The sequence below is a fragment of the Coenobita brevimanus genome, chromosome 92, assembly GCF_032717465.1.
Source record: "Coenobita brevimanus isolate Jiangsu-jjx chromosome 92, ASM3271746v2, whole genome shotgun sequence".
In the NCBI taxonomy this organism is placed as follows: Eukaryota; Metazoa; Arthropoda; class Malacostraca; order Decapoda; family Coenobitidae; genus Coenobita; species Coenobita brevimanus.
In genome coordinates, this window is record NC_137045.1 from 14,430,429 (window position 1) to 14,445,385 (window position 14,957).

General features: G+C 46.3%; 1 protein-coding gene across 1 annotated transcript; it reads left to right on the forward strand.

Moving 5' to 3' along the window:
- Nucleotides 1–2,876: 2,876 nt before the first annotated feature.
- Nucleotides 2,877–13,979, forward strand: LOC145412101 (alpha-galactosidase MYORG-like). The gene is made up of 13 exons (XM_080282018.1): nucleotides 2,877–3,051; nucleotides 3,172–3,309; nucleotides 3,802–3,994; nucleotides 4,803–4,962; nucleotides 6,528–6,692; nucleotides 7,351–7,524; nucleotides 7,787–7,882; nucleotides 8,163–8,258; nucleotides 8,576–8,811; nucleotides 11,599–11,756; nucleotides 11,992–12,146; nucleotides 12,540–12,696; nucleotides 13,789–13,979. The coding sequence occupies exons 1-13, from the start codon at nucleotides 2,877–2,879 to the stop codon at nucleotides 13,977–13,979; spliced, it is 2,094 nt and encodes a 697-aa protein (XP_080138144.1).
- Nucleotides 13,980–14,957: the final 978 nt, after the last annotated feature.

The following is a 14,957-nucleotide window of genomic DNA, read 5'->3' on the forward strand; positions in this document are numbered from 1 at the left end:
GAGGAGATGTGTGTGTGTGTTTATGCTTGATACCACTCAGGGCCTCAGTGATGTTATGCTTAATCAAGTAATGTAGTCCACTGCTCTCTCCCTCTCTCTCTCTCTCTCTCTCTCTCTCTCTCTCTCTCTCTCTCTCTCTCTCTCTCTCTCTCTCTCTCTCTCTCTCATTTAGCGTTACATACAAACACAAAATCAACCAAGCGAAATGAGAGTGCAAGAACATACAGTACATCCTCCTTTCTGTTACCCGCTAAGCTTAATCATTGTTTGCCAGTAGGCCCGTAGCACCAACTACACACAGGACTACTACACCCAGATTCCCTTTCTCCTCTGATTCACATCCCGAAAGAGATTTATTTCCGTTCCCCTAGTTGTCCCTGCCTTATACGACATTGTTGATTACCTAATATGACAAGAATTATTTTTATGTCTGTGAAGATAGGCGGTGGGAAAGAAACAGATTTAGGGGAAGTACGAGAAAGAGGAGTAGGGAGGGGTGATGAAATCTGGGACATGGGGCGAAGGTAAGGGTGAAGAGGAGGGGGAGGGGGAGGGGGAGGGGAGGGTGTGGGTGAGGGTGAAGGTGAGGGGGAGGGGTGCATGAGGGTGAAAGTGAGGGTGAGGTTGGGCTGGGGATGAGGGAGAAGGTGAGGGTTGCGGTGGGGGTGAGGGTGAAGATGAGGGTTAGGGTGGGGGTGAGGGTGAAGATGAGGGTTGGGGTGGGGGTGAGGCTGAGGTGTGAGGGGGGGAAGAGGGAGGAGTGAGGTTATTCTAGGTTAGGTTAGATCCAGTTAGGTTAGATAAGGTTAGGGCTACTAGGTTAAGCTGAGTTTGGCTAAATAACATGGGATGAGGGTCGGGGGTTAGATGTGTGTGGGTGGGGGGAGGCGATGAGAGATGAGGTGGGAGGGTAAGAGAAAAATGACATATACACACATATGTACACACTCACCTATTTTCTTGTGTTGGCTGCGGTGTGAGATTCTCCTCGCAGCTCAAATTCTCGTTGATAGCTCAGAATCGCTGTGGGAAATTCAGACGTAAGGATATATCTTAAAACAACCCGAGAGAAGCTTTTAAAAATATATATGAAAATAGTATACACAAATATCCTGAATAACCTCTAGAGAAACTCTTAAGAATTGCTTTGTAAAGTATTATATTTTACCATCTGCAGTGAATGAGAAAATGGCAACAATTATTAATCGATTTTCTTTGGAGTTCCCATCCTCGAACCAGTTGCACTAGGAACAGCAGGGGATACATACATACAGTAACTCTCCTGCTCCAGTCCGTCGAGCGATTCCTTGTGTTGCCGGGATGCGGTTCAGTCAGTGTTAACAATGTCTAACCTGCAGCATTGTATCATTCACTCCTTAGTCCCCTTGCAGAATTTACAGACCGCTCTGTGTATGGGGACTAACAAACAGCAATATGGAATCGAGCCTATTAAGCACATCTATGACTCGTCCATACCAAACACATGCTGGAGCGGGAGGGAGTTCTGCATCACAGAACCCCTAGATAGATAGATAGAGAGAGAGAGAGAGAGAGAGAGAGAGAGAGAGAGAGAGAGAGAGAGAATATAGATAGATAGATTTCATTGATACACGTGGCCCCTCTGGACGTATTACAGTAATGGGTTGGTAATGCAGAGTTCCCGCCTGTGGAGAAGGACCTCGTAGCCATCTTTCCACTGTGAGTCTGAAAGAAAACATCACAGTATATGGTGGTTTTACTGTTTTGATACCCACATTGGCGAGGTGGGTTCTAGGCTCCCTTTGCTGAGTTGGCTGCATGAAACTGTGCATAATTTTTTTTTTTTTAGGCCTACAATGCATAGCGGAGAAAGTAGGAGCAGGTTAGTGTGTGTGTGTGTGTGTGTGTGTGTGTGTGTGTGTGTGTGTGTGTGTGTGTGTGTGTATGTGAGAGAGAGAGAGAGAGAGAGAGAGAGAGAAGCTGTTATTCAAATAGTCATCATTACAAGAAAGGGTGTCGTGCTGGAGGGACATTGGTGAGGGAGAGGGAGGTAGGGAAACACACACACACACACACACACACACACACACACACACACACACACACACCTATATAAAGTCAGTCAAGAAATAGCAGCGCACACTTCGTAGCCTCGGGGTGACTCTAAACCCTCTACGCACGACTGAAGTGTCTGACGCAGCAAATACTCGGAAAACAACACACTGGTAGAATATTTTCGGTACATAATCTTAATCATTTTTACTCTTAATTTTACCTCTTTTGCAAATCTCGGTTCGGTTACAGAAGCCGAAGACAGTAAATGATAATATGAAATAGGCGGGGAATACAGAATGTTTGATTTTATTTAACACTAGTTGTTTCATCATAGTAAATCAAGTTTCCCCCCCAAAAATAGGTTAACTGAGATGACTGACTGATTGAAATGTCTATTCTTGTAAAAGAAGACAGAGTACATATACAGCAAAAAGAATTGGTGGGTCTTGCGGTAAATGTCCTTAAAAGTATAAAGATGACAATGTTTGACCTTAACCTAACCTTGGGGGACCATTTATCTGTTCTGCTCTAGCTGAACGTCAGAATACTTTCACTAGCTGTTGGGAATCTTCTGGGTTCGGTGTGTTACATTACTTGCAAAGTCGATAAAAAAAAAAAAAAAGCATCAGTGCACACTAGCTTGAAACAGTCTGAAACCATGGACGACAGATGGCTTTTCTAAATCAGTTTTCTTACACATGCATTATTTCGCTTGCTTGTGACATTTCTAGCCGATTTTGTTATTTTATGCTTATTCAGGTGTTAATGAATTAAACTTCTTGGGACATCATTAGCTAAATCGATACTTTAGGACAGCATCGCCTCCCTCCTGCTGCTGCATGATGTTGACTCGCATTTGCAAGACGCTCAGTCCAGTGTGCATAGCGGCTTGTGGTCTGCCGGCAGTGCCAGTCGTGATGGTGCCGGTTGTGGAGCAGAGTCAGGTGCATCTGGTTACGTGTTCTTCAGTGTTGTCATTGTTGTGGTACTTTGAGTTCGTTTTGGGCTACAGCAGTGGTCAGTAACTTGTCAACACCAACGTGAGGACTGGTGGTGTGTGTGGGGGCGTGCACCAACACACACACACCCTCACACCCGGCCAGACACCGCCGTATTATATTCCTGTGTTGCCGGCAGCGTGTGTGATGTTAGCCTGGCTGCTGCTGCTGGTGGTGGCGGGAGGGGTGGGGGGCACGCGCCCACTCCTACAACGCAAAACACCCCACAACACACTCACCATTGATGCCGACACCATTCACTTCACGCATCCCAAAGGTAAGTTATTAAATACTTTAATATTAACGCGCGCGCGCGCGCGCGCACACACACACACACACACACACACACACACACACACACACACACACACACACACACACACACACACACACACACACACACACACACACACACACACACACATACATATATATATATATATATATATATATATATATATATATATATATATATACGTATACGTATATATACTAGACTATTTAGCTAATTAAGGTGTAGAGAATTCCGTCATAATGGGATATGGAATTAACGTAGATATTGTTACCGTTTATTTCCGTAAATTACTCTAATTAAGATTAGTATCCTGGCTACTATCTTTTAAATTAACATTTCACAATTTATTTATCTATCTATCTATTGCCAGACGCCACAATTTATGCAGGGTAATATTCATCTGTCCACCCGTCTCTCTACCTGCCAGTCTCTGACACGTACAGGTGAGATACTATCTGTTCATCTATATCTTAGGCGAGGCCCACGTGTCCTGGGGCCTGACGCTGCCAGAGGGCATAGAGGGTGAGCCCTGTGGCGAGGGTGACTCCTGCCTAGAGTTTGGAGTGGCCAAGGTGGTGGTGACGACGGAGGAACACTGCCAGAAGGTGTCGTGGACCGCCTCCACACTCACCGAGCTAAAGGACTGTGTATTGCTGGAGGGACACTGGTGAGAGTGAGGGGGTTGAGAAAAACACACACACACACACACACACACACACACACACACACACACACACACACACACACACACACACACACACACACACACACACACACACACACCGCTCGCTGGTGCAGTGGTAACGTTCTCGCTTGCCAACTGGTGGACGGGAGTTCGCGCCTCGCTCAGGTTGCGAAAAGTTTCACTGACGAAGTGGGTGGTTACTGTCCCCCTTGAGCAAGGGGACGGGTGCGTGTGTGAAAGTCACAGCCTTGCCCTTAGATCGGACTATATGAGCTCTCAGCTCCCTTCCGGGAGGGTAAAATGCTGACGATCACGACCATCAAGTGATCCTGACCGACCCGGTGAATTACACACACACACACACAGTCAATAAAAAAATATTTGTGCACACTTCTCACGAAACAATCAGACACAATAGACGATCGATTATGCAAAGCCCTAGATGATTCTTCCCCTCGTTAATGGTTTTGGATTCTTATCAATCCCATGTATATCATCGGCTTGACACTATCTAGTCAGTGTGTAATTTAATGTACTTTCAGACCGATAACGATTAATTCACATCGGAACACTCTTGAGGCATATTGGTCGACGAGAGAGCTTTTTCTTTGCTATTCTTAATTGTCTTATTCTAGTACTTTGATCACACTCTTGTAGGAGCTGCCTTGGGTCATTTAGCCTCCTGCAGTTATACTCACTTCTTATGTTTTTAGAATAGCCCTCTGCTGTACGATATACATATATATATTTTTTGATCGATTGTACCACACCTTCCCTGTCGACCACTCAGGTACGGCGGGGGAGCGCAGGTGACACAACCATGGCCCCTGGAGACACTGCCGCGGGTTGAGACGGCCTTCGTGACGGCGGACATGCTCCAAAATCGTTTGGAGTGGTACGGCGGCGTCAGCGAGGCTTACTGGGTGTCATCACAGGGCGTGGCAGTCAGGGTGAGGCCGTGTGGGGGCGTGTGGAACAGATTAGATTAGATAGGTTACGCTGGGTTAATTCTGGCTTAGTTAAATTGGTTAGGTGAAGGGGGAAAGGAGGAAGGGAAGGACGAGATAGAGGGATGGTGTTAGGTTACGTTGGGTTAGTTCTGGTTTAGTTTTTTTTTTTTTTTTTTTTTTTTTTACGTGTCCGACTCTGGCCAAAGGTTTCAGGGCCTATTTCTCGGGGGCAGTGACCTATCCCAAGGCCCAGTAGTCCTCCTACACCTCCACATGTCACCACATAATAGGTTTGGTTAGCTGTAGGGGGTTAGAAGGAGAAGGAAGATCAAGGACGAGACAGAGTGATGGTGTTGAGAGATATAATGCAAGACCAGTGTGTGAGCTGGAGGGAAAGTAGTCAGTGGCAGAGGACAAGGTGACGTGGAGGCGATTTATGTGTGGTCATCCTTAACGGGATTGAGGGGTCTGGTGATAGACAGATAGATAAATTTGGTTAGATTACCGGTAGCTTGCATTTGTTTTGGTTCGGTCTGATAATTGATTAACTTTGCTTAGGCGTTTTAGGTTAGGTTAGGATGAGTTGTTATGCTGTGTTATTTTATTTTATGTTATTCTGTATTAGTGTAAGTTGGAATACGTTTCATTAGGGTATCTCCTGCATTTTAACATTTAAGTTCTCACTAAATAATGCTGTGTCGAAGACTAAAAAAAAAAAATACCAGCCATAATGTGAACGTAAATGATGCTGTTCCGTAGATTAGAAAAAAAATATCAGCCATAATGTGTGTGTGTGTGTGTGTGTGTGTGTGTGTGTGTGTGTGTGTGTGTGTGTGTAGCCTGTGTGAGTGTGTGTTGCATCATCACTATGATTTTCAAGTCATTAACATCGTCTCAACTGTTTACACAGAGTACACCTTTAATCTCTCCTCCTGAGTGTGTGTGTGTGTGTGTGGTGTGTGTGGTGTGGTATTGATAATTCTCCCACTTCCATGCCTTCATTGTCCTCATTTTCGGGGACCTACCCAACCCCATCATTAGATGGGAAAAGGAGGTCAGGAGAGTGATAGAGATTATGATGATGATGATGATGTACATTACCTTTTTTAACATAAACTTGGCCGATATTTTCGCCCTTTTACAACTTATTTCACGTAGCTCAGTGGTAGAAAAAAAAAAAAAAGAATACTACGGCTCTACAGTACATCACTGCCATAGAACTTTTATTTACAAGCATAATTTTCTAGTGTTACTCTGTTGTTACTACTCAGGGTCATATTATAAGTCGCACTGTAAGCTTCATAGATCCATTTACTGAGTGATTTGTTATGTATATTGCTGTTGATATCGTTTTAACATGGATGTAGGGTTGCATCAATAACATGTGAGAGGCTGTAGAGGCTCAACGTGTAGAATAATTCGTTGAGGAAGAATTGTCATATATATACAAAACCCACTTGTAATACGCTCCTCAAAACTGAAGATGAATAGATGGCAAAATTAGGCCAAGTTAAAGTGAAAAGAGTATAGATAATATCCATAATCAGTGACGTTCCCTTCTCCAGGTAGAGGAAGGCACACCTCTGTTCCTTAGCGTGCCTGACCAAAACAACGACACCGTGGCCGACGCCCTCTGCCTCTCCTCCCGCCACGAGGCCCCCTTCCAGGCCGCCCCTGGAGCGTCCCTCACCCTCAACTATTTCCTGTGCTCTGGCGATGATGTTAGGCAGGTGGGTGGAGAGAGAGAGAGAGAGAGAGACAGACAGACAGACAGACAGACAGAGGAAGGCAGGCAGGCAAGCAGACAGACAGACAGATTGACTGACAGACAGATAGATAGAGTCATTAACAGACAAACAGACAGACAGACTGATTGACAGACAGACATGTAGACAGTCACTGGCAGACAGACAGATGAAGTGTTTCTGTGTGTGTGTGTAATTCACCGGGTCGGTCAGGATCACTTGATGGTCGTGATCGTCAGCTTTTACCCTCCCGGAAGGGAGCTGAGAGCTCATATAGTCCGATCTAAGGGCAAGGCTGTGACCTTCACACACGCACACACCCGTCCCCTTGCTCAAGGGGGACAGTAACCACCCACTTCGTCAGTGAAACTTTTCGCAACCTGAGCGAGGCGCGAACTCCCGTCCACCAGTTGGCAAGCGAGAGCGTTACCACTGCACCAGCGAGCGGTGTGTGTGTGTGTGTGTGTGTGAGAGAGAGAGAGAGAGAGAGAGAGAGAGAGAGAGAGAGAGAGAGAGAGAGAGTTAAATCCTTTCAACACGGTGACGTTTTTCACCATTGGTTCATCTTAGGGGTAGACTTGTCGCCGTGAGGAGATGAAAGAGAGCTAGCACACTTCTCTAGTTCTTTCTCTTTTTCCCATAGGTCCATGAGGCGACGTTCCCTAAGTTCTTCTCGCTGCCTGAAGATGTACCGGACGTCCGTATGATGGAAGACCCGATCTGGTCCACCTGGGCAGAGTATTACAAGGATATCAACGATTCCAGGGTGCTGCAGTTTGCCAGGGCCGTCGCTGAGCATGGGTTTAATAGTAGCCAGGTGAGGGAGATGGGGAGATAGGTAGATGGGGTGATAGATCGATAGATAGACTGATTGACAGTAATAAGAACGCAGAGAGAGAGAGAGAGAGTCGTGAAAACTGAAAGTACCACATGACCATTCACTCCTTCATCCCATCCCACGCCCACATCACATCACTCCCTCCCGCACACTTCTCCCTCCCCACACCACCCTAAGACCATTTTCACTTCTTTACTTTACCCTATCCCGCCCACCGCCCTAAGAAGCCCCTCTGCCCCAGATTGAGATCGACGACAAATGGGAGACGTGCTATGGCGACGCTGTGTTCAACCCTGAGAGCTTCCCTGACCCCCGCGGCCTCGTCGACCAGCTCCACGTCAGTATCTGAGTAGAGTTAATAGTTTCAGGAAATAAAAAAGGTCAAAATGCTCATGAATTTCGTGGTATATTTCCTCTACGAAAACCATCTTTTTAGGAGGGGGGGCACTCGTTCTACAGATTTTTGCATGAACCTTGTATAATTGAAAATATATATACAGTATATATGCTACATCCACGGGGACGCCTGTATTCAAATATTGAGGGAATTACCATGTTTCATTTTTTTTTTAATCTAATCATCTGTGGTTCCAATAATACGCTAACTTCTCCCCCAGAGCGAGGGGTTCCGAGTGACGCTGTGGACCCATCCCTTCATTAACGATGACTGCGAGGCCTTCACTTACGCGGACCAACAGGGATATTTGGTCAAGGTAAGAGAGAGAGAGAGAGAGAGAGAGAGAGAGAGAGAGAGAGAGAGAGAGAATGGGCGTAGTTCTAAGTAAACCCTCATCCAGGCATATCCTGCTGGACAATGCCCTTCCTCTACATTAGAGGTTACTACTATTATTATTACCACTACTACTACTACAGCTACTACAACTACTGCTACTGCTGCCACCACCACCACCACCACCACCACTACTCCAGACATTACATACAAACACAATATCCTCCTTTACACCACCACCACCACTACTCCAAGCTCGACAAGCAAACACAATACAGTATCCTTATTTTTTCTTACCAGGATGCAGAAGGGGTGACGCAGCTGACAACGTGGTGGGACAGTTCCGATCTTCATGCTGGTATAGTGGACTTCACCAACTCCGCAGCGGTCCAGTGGTGGAGTGGACGCCTCCTGGACCTACAGCAGCAGACGGGCATCGACAGTTTCAAATTCGACGCGGGGGAGACTTCGTTCCTGCCCGATGTTTATACCTTGGGGGTCGATGAGCGGTTGTGGCCCAATGCTTTTACCCTCAAGTTAGTTAAATGACTACTTTTTCCTTTCTCTTCTCTTTTTTTCTGTTTCTTCTTTTTCTTTATATCCTCCTCCTCCTCCTCCTGTCTTTCCCTCCTTTTTTTTCGGGGGGAGGGGGAATAGGGGCGGAGAGTTTCTTTAAAAGACTATAAAGCTTTAGACCCCTACACCTTGCAAGGGCTGATGTGAGGCTGCCTGTTATGTCATGGACTAAGACATTTGCTGTGAGGAAAGATGAGACGTTGCTCCCTCCAAATTATGATTTGAGGTGGTTATCCCACTTCCGCCCCTCCCTTCCAGTGTGATAGTACATTTCCTAACCCTGTGTTTGTACAGAAACGTTAATTATGTGCGTGATTACAAGGACTGTGTTATGCTGGGTGTTTTTAGTCTGACTCCTCGTTCTAAGAACACCAGCGACTGAGCGGGGTCCTCTTTCCGGACCGGAAGTAAAGCACCCACAAAGGAACAGGACATAAAAGCCAAGCAGTATACCTTAACACATCTATTGTCTTAATTCCTACACCGTTACAATATAAAACAGAGGTATTGGATATGCAGTAGACAGGGACACAGAGTTAGCCTTTAACACCAAGATTTACAGTTACACTTGAGACACAGTATTCTGCATGTACACTTAGGTAGTTAGTTATAATATCGCGATACCCTTATTTCGTCTTTAGGCAGAATTAGCATTATATAAATTTAGTCCGAAGCACTGGAGATGAACAGGGCCAAGAGTCATTGGGGTGAATGCTACTATAACTAGACAGGGTGCGGATCGCGACACTTGATGGAGTCACTTAGTCGCGACGGCACTTATTCACAGAATTTTGATTCTTCCACGCACCCTAGTCTTGGTTCACGATTGCTATAAGTTCTCTTATCTGGGACTCAGGCTATTTTCTATTCTGCCGTAACTTTCACTGGTATTATTCTGACCCTCACTTTGTCACTGTTCACTGTTATCTTCCCGTCTTGAATGTTCATGACACAAGGGGCGTTAACGTCACTAATCACCCGTGTTTCCTGGGTATAATTCACTATGGTGTCTGGGCGTGAGGGGGGAGGACCTAGGGGGAGCCTTTCGCAGAGGGCAATACACTGCCTGCAGAGGAGTCACTGCCTGGGTCCTGGTCGTCGGTGGAGTACAGCGAGGCCCGCCTGTCTGGGGGCCTCTACCTGGGAGGAGGCCCTCGTACTGGAGCCTCGTTGGTGGGGTGCAGGGAGACCCTACGGTCTGGGGGCCTCGACCTGAGAGGTGGCCCTCGGGACTGGGGCCAAACAGCTGTAGGAGGCAGGCCTGTCGCCTCTGGCTCCGTGGGGAGAGAGAGCCTGGGTTGCCTTCACCTGGAGGCTGCTGGTCAGGCCTGGGGGTCCTAGGACTGCGGTCGCCTGTAGGAGGAGGCGCCGACAGGGGTGAGCTGCGGCACCGTCTCCGTCGGGTGTCTGGCAGGAGCAAGGATCTCCCAGGGGTAGGCGATAGGACCCGGATCGGGCCACGCCACCACTCTGGCAACACCTCCGGGGCAACACTCCCAGATGGTGACAAAGGGCGTCCCACGCAGCCGAGAGGGTAAGGGTCGGCCGCGCAAGGGACTTCCTGCGTCGGGAGGGCCTTCAGAGCCACGAATGAAGGGCGTACAGTGGCTGCTCCTTCCCCGTCACGTACAGTGGCCATGAGCGCGGTTTCTTGACTCCTAGGGCTCGCAGCTGAAGGGCGTACAGTGGCCGCTCCTTCCCTGTCACGTACAGTGGCCGTGAACGCGGTGTTGCTCCCGTAGGAGGGAAAAGCAGGAGAGGGATGCACAGAAGCCGCGCCCTCTCCAGTACGTACTGAGGCCGTAGACGAGGGTCTGTCTACCCTGGTGCATACTTTGGCCATAGCCGGGAGCTTGTCTACCCTTAGAGAAGCAACTGAAGGGCGTACAGTGGCTGCTCCTTCCCCGTCATGTACAGTGGCCGTGAACGCAGTGTTGCTCCCGTAGGAGAGAAAAGCAGGAGAGGGGTGCACAGAGGCCGCGCCCTCTCCAGTACACACTGAGGCCGTAGCCGAAGGTCTACTTACCCTGGTGTGTACTTTGGCCGTAGCCGTAAGCCTGCCTGCCCTTTGGGAAGCAACTGAAGGGCATACAGTGGCCGCTCCTTCCCCGTCACGTACAATGGCTGTGAACGCGGTGTTGCTCCCGTAGGAGAGAGAGACAGGAGAGGGGTGCACAGAGGCCGCGCCCTCTCCAGTACGTACTGAGGCCGTAACCGAGGGTCCCCTTACCCTGGTACATACTTTGGCCGTAGCCTTGGGCCTTCCTGCCCTTGGGGAGGTAACTGAGGGGCGTACAGTGGCCGCTCCTTCCCCGTCCCGTACAGTGGCCTTGAACGCGGTGTCACCTGGGACTGAATCTTGTTCAGTCCCACCCCGATTCGGGTGACGGCTGTCCTGCTCGCAGGGTCGTTGTCTTTTCCCGCTTACCTGGTGTTGGGGTAATTGCGGGGAAGAGGGACTCAGGACAGTAGTGTTCCGGTGACCCTCTTGTTCTGGGTCACTAGCCCCACCGTGGTGTCCTCCTGGGGTTGTGGTGTGGTAGCAGCTCGGTGGTGGGGTGGGGGGTGGCGGGGTGGGGGGTCCGTTGGCGGCGGGTATTTTAGACTGATTAACTCACATTATAGTCATTCTTTGGGCAATAAATTAGCCTTTCACATCCTAAAACCAGGCATGATTTCCTGGAAGTAAAGTTTCTTTCTTTGAGCTACCCCCCAAAAAAATAATAATAACAATAATACATTGGCAGGTATGTTGAGGCCGTGTCAGAGTTTGGTGACATGATAGAAACCCGCGTTGGGATGGGGACGCAGAAGCACCGCATCTTTGTGAGGATGCTGGACAAGGACTCCTTCTGGGGCACCTATAATGGACTCCAGACCCTCATGCCCTCCCTACTGCACTCAGGTAATAGACAGATAGAGAAATATAAATAGATAGAGAAATATGAATAGATAGATTAATGAACAAATGAATGGACAGATACAGTAGACAGGTAGATGAATGGATGGATAGATATAGATTGATGAATGGATAAATAGTAGTACCAAGTAACGATGATGACAGTAATGATGACGATGATTCTTTCTCATTTCTCTGAATTCATTTGTTTTTTCCTCCACCCCCTTCTCTCTTGCCTCAGGCCTCATCGGATATCCCTTTGTGCTTCCGGACATGATCGGAGGCAACGCATACGGCATACCACCAGACGAGGAACTGTTCGTGAGATGGGCTCAGGCCAACACCTTCATGCCTGCCTTACAGTTCTCCATCCTGCCCTGGAACTTTGGGGATGAGGTGTGTGTGTGTGTGTGTGTGTGTGTGTGTGTGTGTGTGTGTGTGTGTGTGTGTGTGTGTGTGTGTGTGTGTGTGTGTGTGCGTGCGTGCGTGTGTGTGTGTGTGTGTGTGTGTGTGTGTGTTTGCAAACATCAGTCCATCTTTAGTTGTGAATAGGGATCAGAATGATAATCATTATGACGATGATGATGATAGCAAAGGTACTGATGATGACAATGACAGCAGCAATGGGGCAGTGATGATGATGATAATGAAGGTACAATACTTATGTCGATGAAGACGATGACAGTGATGATGACAATGGTAACAGCGATAAATATAATGAAAATGATTATGATGTTGATTACGATGGCAGTGACAACAACAGTGATGGTCATAATGATATATTTAAAGGTGACGCAGCGGTGCCTGGATGTAACGAGGCTGCACACCCAATATGCTCCACTGCTGCAGAGCCTGGCACAGGAGGCTACGTCCAGTGTGGCACCCATGATGAGGCCGCTGTGGTGGCTGTGCCCCGAGGAGGAGGCCTGTCTCACTGCCAACCAGCGTTAGTTTTATTTAACTTAAATATCATACAAATAATTGTCAGTCTGTCCTTCCCTCTACTGCTAATCAGTGTTAGTTTAATTTAACCTAGGTATAACATAAATGGCATATACTGTAAATATCTGTCAGTCTTTCTGTTCACTGCTGATCTGTTCAATCTCTGGAAGCCTCCCTATTCAGTCCCATATTCTTGAGGTCACTCCCCCTGCCAAAAATCACTCCATTTATCTATCTCTTTCATATTTATCATTCTCTGTCCTTTTTTGTCAAATGTCAGTACCTCTAATCCAACTTTATTTGTATGCCCATATCTGTCCAATATCTGTCAGTGCATCTATCTCTGCCACATCTCTACATCCCTGTCGAATATCTACAATATCCCATACAGGCAGCCATCATCATTAGCAAGGTATATGTTCCAAAAAATTACAACTTTTTTCATACATTTGGTAGTCATGAGCAGAAGTTTGCTGACACCCCTGAGGGCATTGTAGCTTGTCTTCCATATTTCTTTCTTAATGTCTGAATGTATCCTTTTTCTTTTTCTTTTTTTCTGCTGTGTATCAACATATTTCAACATAGGGAGGTGTCAGCAAATTTTTTATCATAGTACTATCTCCAGTGGCACAGAAGAATGTTTCTCGTCTGATTGTGTCCCCAGAATGATTAGGGAACTGTTCTTTAGACCTCCACATCCCTTGTAAATGTAGAAATTCAGACTAAGGTGATGATAATGATGATATATCTTGCCACACAATGCAACAGCATGATAAAGCAGATGAAAGTAGTAGTAATAGTAGATGCAACCCCAGGCTTATCAGAAATGTGAACCCAGTGAGCTGCAAGCTGAAACAGCCCTTCTCTGGTAGTCCACCATCATCATCTCAGGGGTTGGGAATTGAGGGATGTTTATATAAAAAGGCAGAAAAGCTGCTTATATCAGTGCTGCCACATGAAAGTATCCCTCTTCATCATCCCTCACAATCAAGGAAGGCCAAAACTGTTTAATTTTCTCACTAAGCAGAATTTCCATAATTATGTGGGTAGTCTTCTACAATGATGATTATTTGCTGTCAATTTTGCATACCTGCAGAGTTCCTGGTTGGTGATGACCTCCTGGTGGCACCAGTGGTGGAGAGTGGGGTGACAACGCTGGATGTGGTGGTGCCGCCTGGGGAGTGGGAAGAGGTGACCACTGGACTAGTTACAACTGGACCCATCACCATCACCATCTCTGACATCACCATGGACTCTATTGTCTACTTTAAAAGAAAGATATCATAAAATGCTCCTCCTGCATAAGACTTCTGGATTTGAGTGTGTATGATAAACAGCTCCTTTCACCCTGCATCTGTTGTAATTACTGTTTACTCTTGAACTGTATGCCTGCATGATCAGTTACTAACCCTTTGAATCCAGTGACATTTTTTATTTAGTTCTTGCAACCGTTAGTTGATCTGTACTCAGCTTATGAAGGATCTCCAGCACTAAAAAGTCTAATGAAAGCTAGTTCTAATCCCTTTAGTTCAAAATCTTTCATAAGCTGAATAAAGTCATCTAGAGAGAGCAAGAATTTAAATAGTTAAGTCACCGGAGTAAAGGGATCAAGACATTTGTTTTAATTAGATTAGAGTACAAAAGTAGCAGTATCATGCATGATCCCTTTATTTTTAAATTTCTTCATAGTCATAATTACTGCTGCTGTTCTGTTCCCACCTTATTTTTTTGACTAACATATAGTGAGATATATTTTTTTCAGATTCTTGGCCATTTTGTTGGCAGAACATCTTTGCTCCCTGTTCTACATTTTTCATTCCTTGTGGCACAGACTGAGCATTAGTTTCAGATTTTTTTTTACTTTAGTTACAGTATATTGTTCTCTTCAAATATAATTCATATTACATTCTGACATATTAGATTATTTTCAACTGGATAGCTCATCAATGAAATGCTAGTTTCAGGAGGACAGTATATTTTATAAGAATTTAATCCGTTTAGATCATTATCCAAGGCCAAATTCTACTTAAGTGAGAGAGGAGAGGTCACAATATTTCTTTTACAATAGCAAACTTCTGATAGTACATAAATCAACGACATTGAGGGAGAAGACTGGATAAAAATTATGCACAAGCCTTTGGAGAGAATATGAAAACTGACTTGCATGGGCATGTGCTTGTAACTGATGGAGTCAAGTGAGTACACAACACCTGAGTACAAGCAGTGTTATAAGCATTTTTTTTAAGTCCATATCAAATTACAAAA

What these genes read in the sequence shown, in the direction of transcription:
- LOC145412101 (XM_080282018.1), top strand. Translation starts at nt 2,877, where the DNA reads ATGTTGACTCGCATTTGCAAGACGCTCAGTCCAGTGTGCATAGCGGCT. An exon ending in CACAGGGCGTGGCAGTCAGG is followed by an intron (nt 4,963 to 6,527) that starts GTGAGGCCGTGT and finishes TCCCTTCTCCAG; the next exon opens with GTAGAGGAAGGCACACCTCT. An exon ending in GCCTCGTCGACCAGCTCCAC is followed by an intron (nt 7,883 to 8,162) that starts GTCAGTATCTGA and finishes CTTCTCCCCCAG; the next exon opens with AGCGAGGGGTTCCGAGTGAC.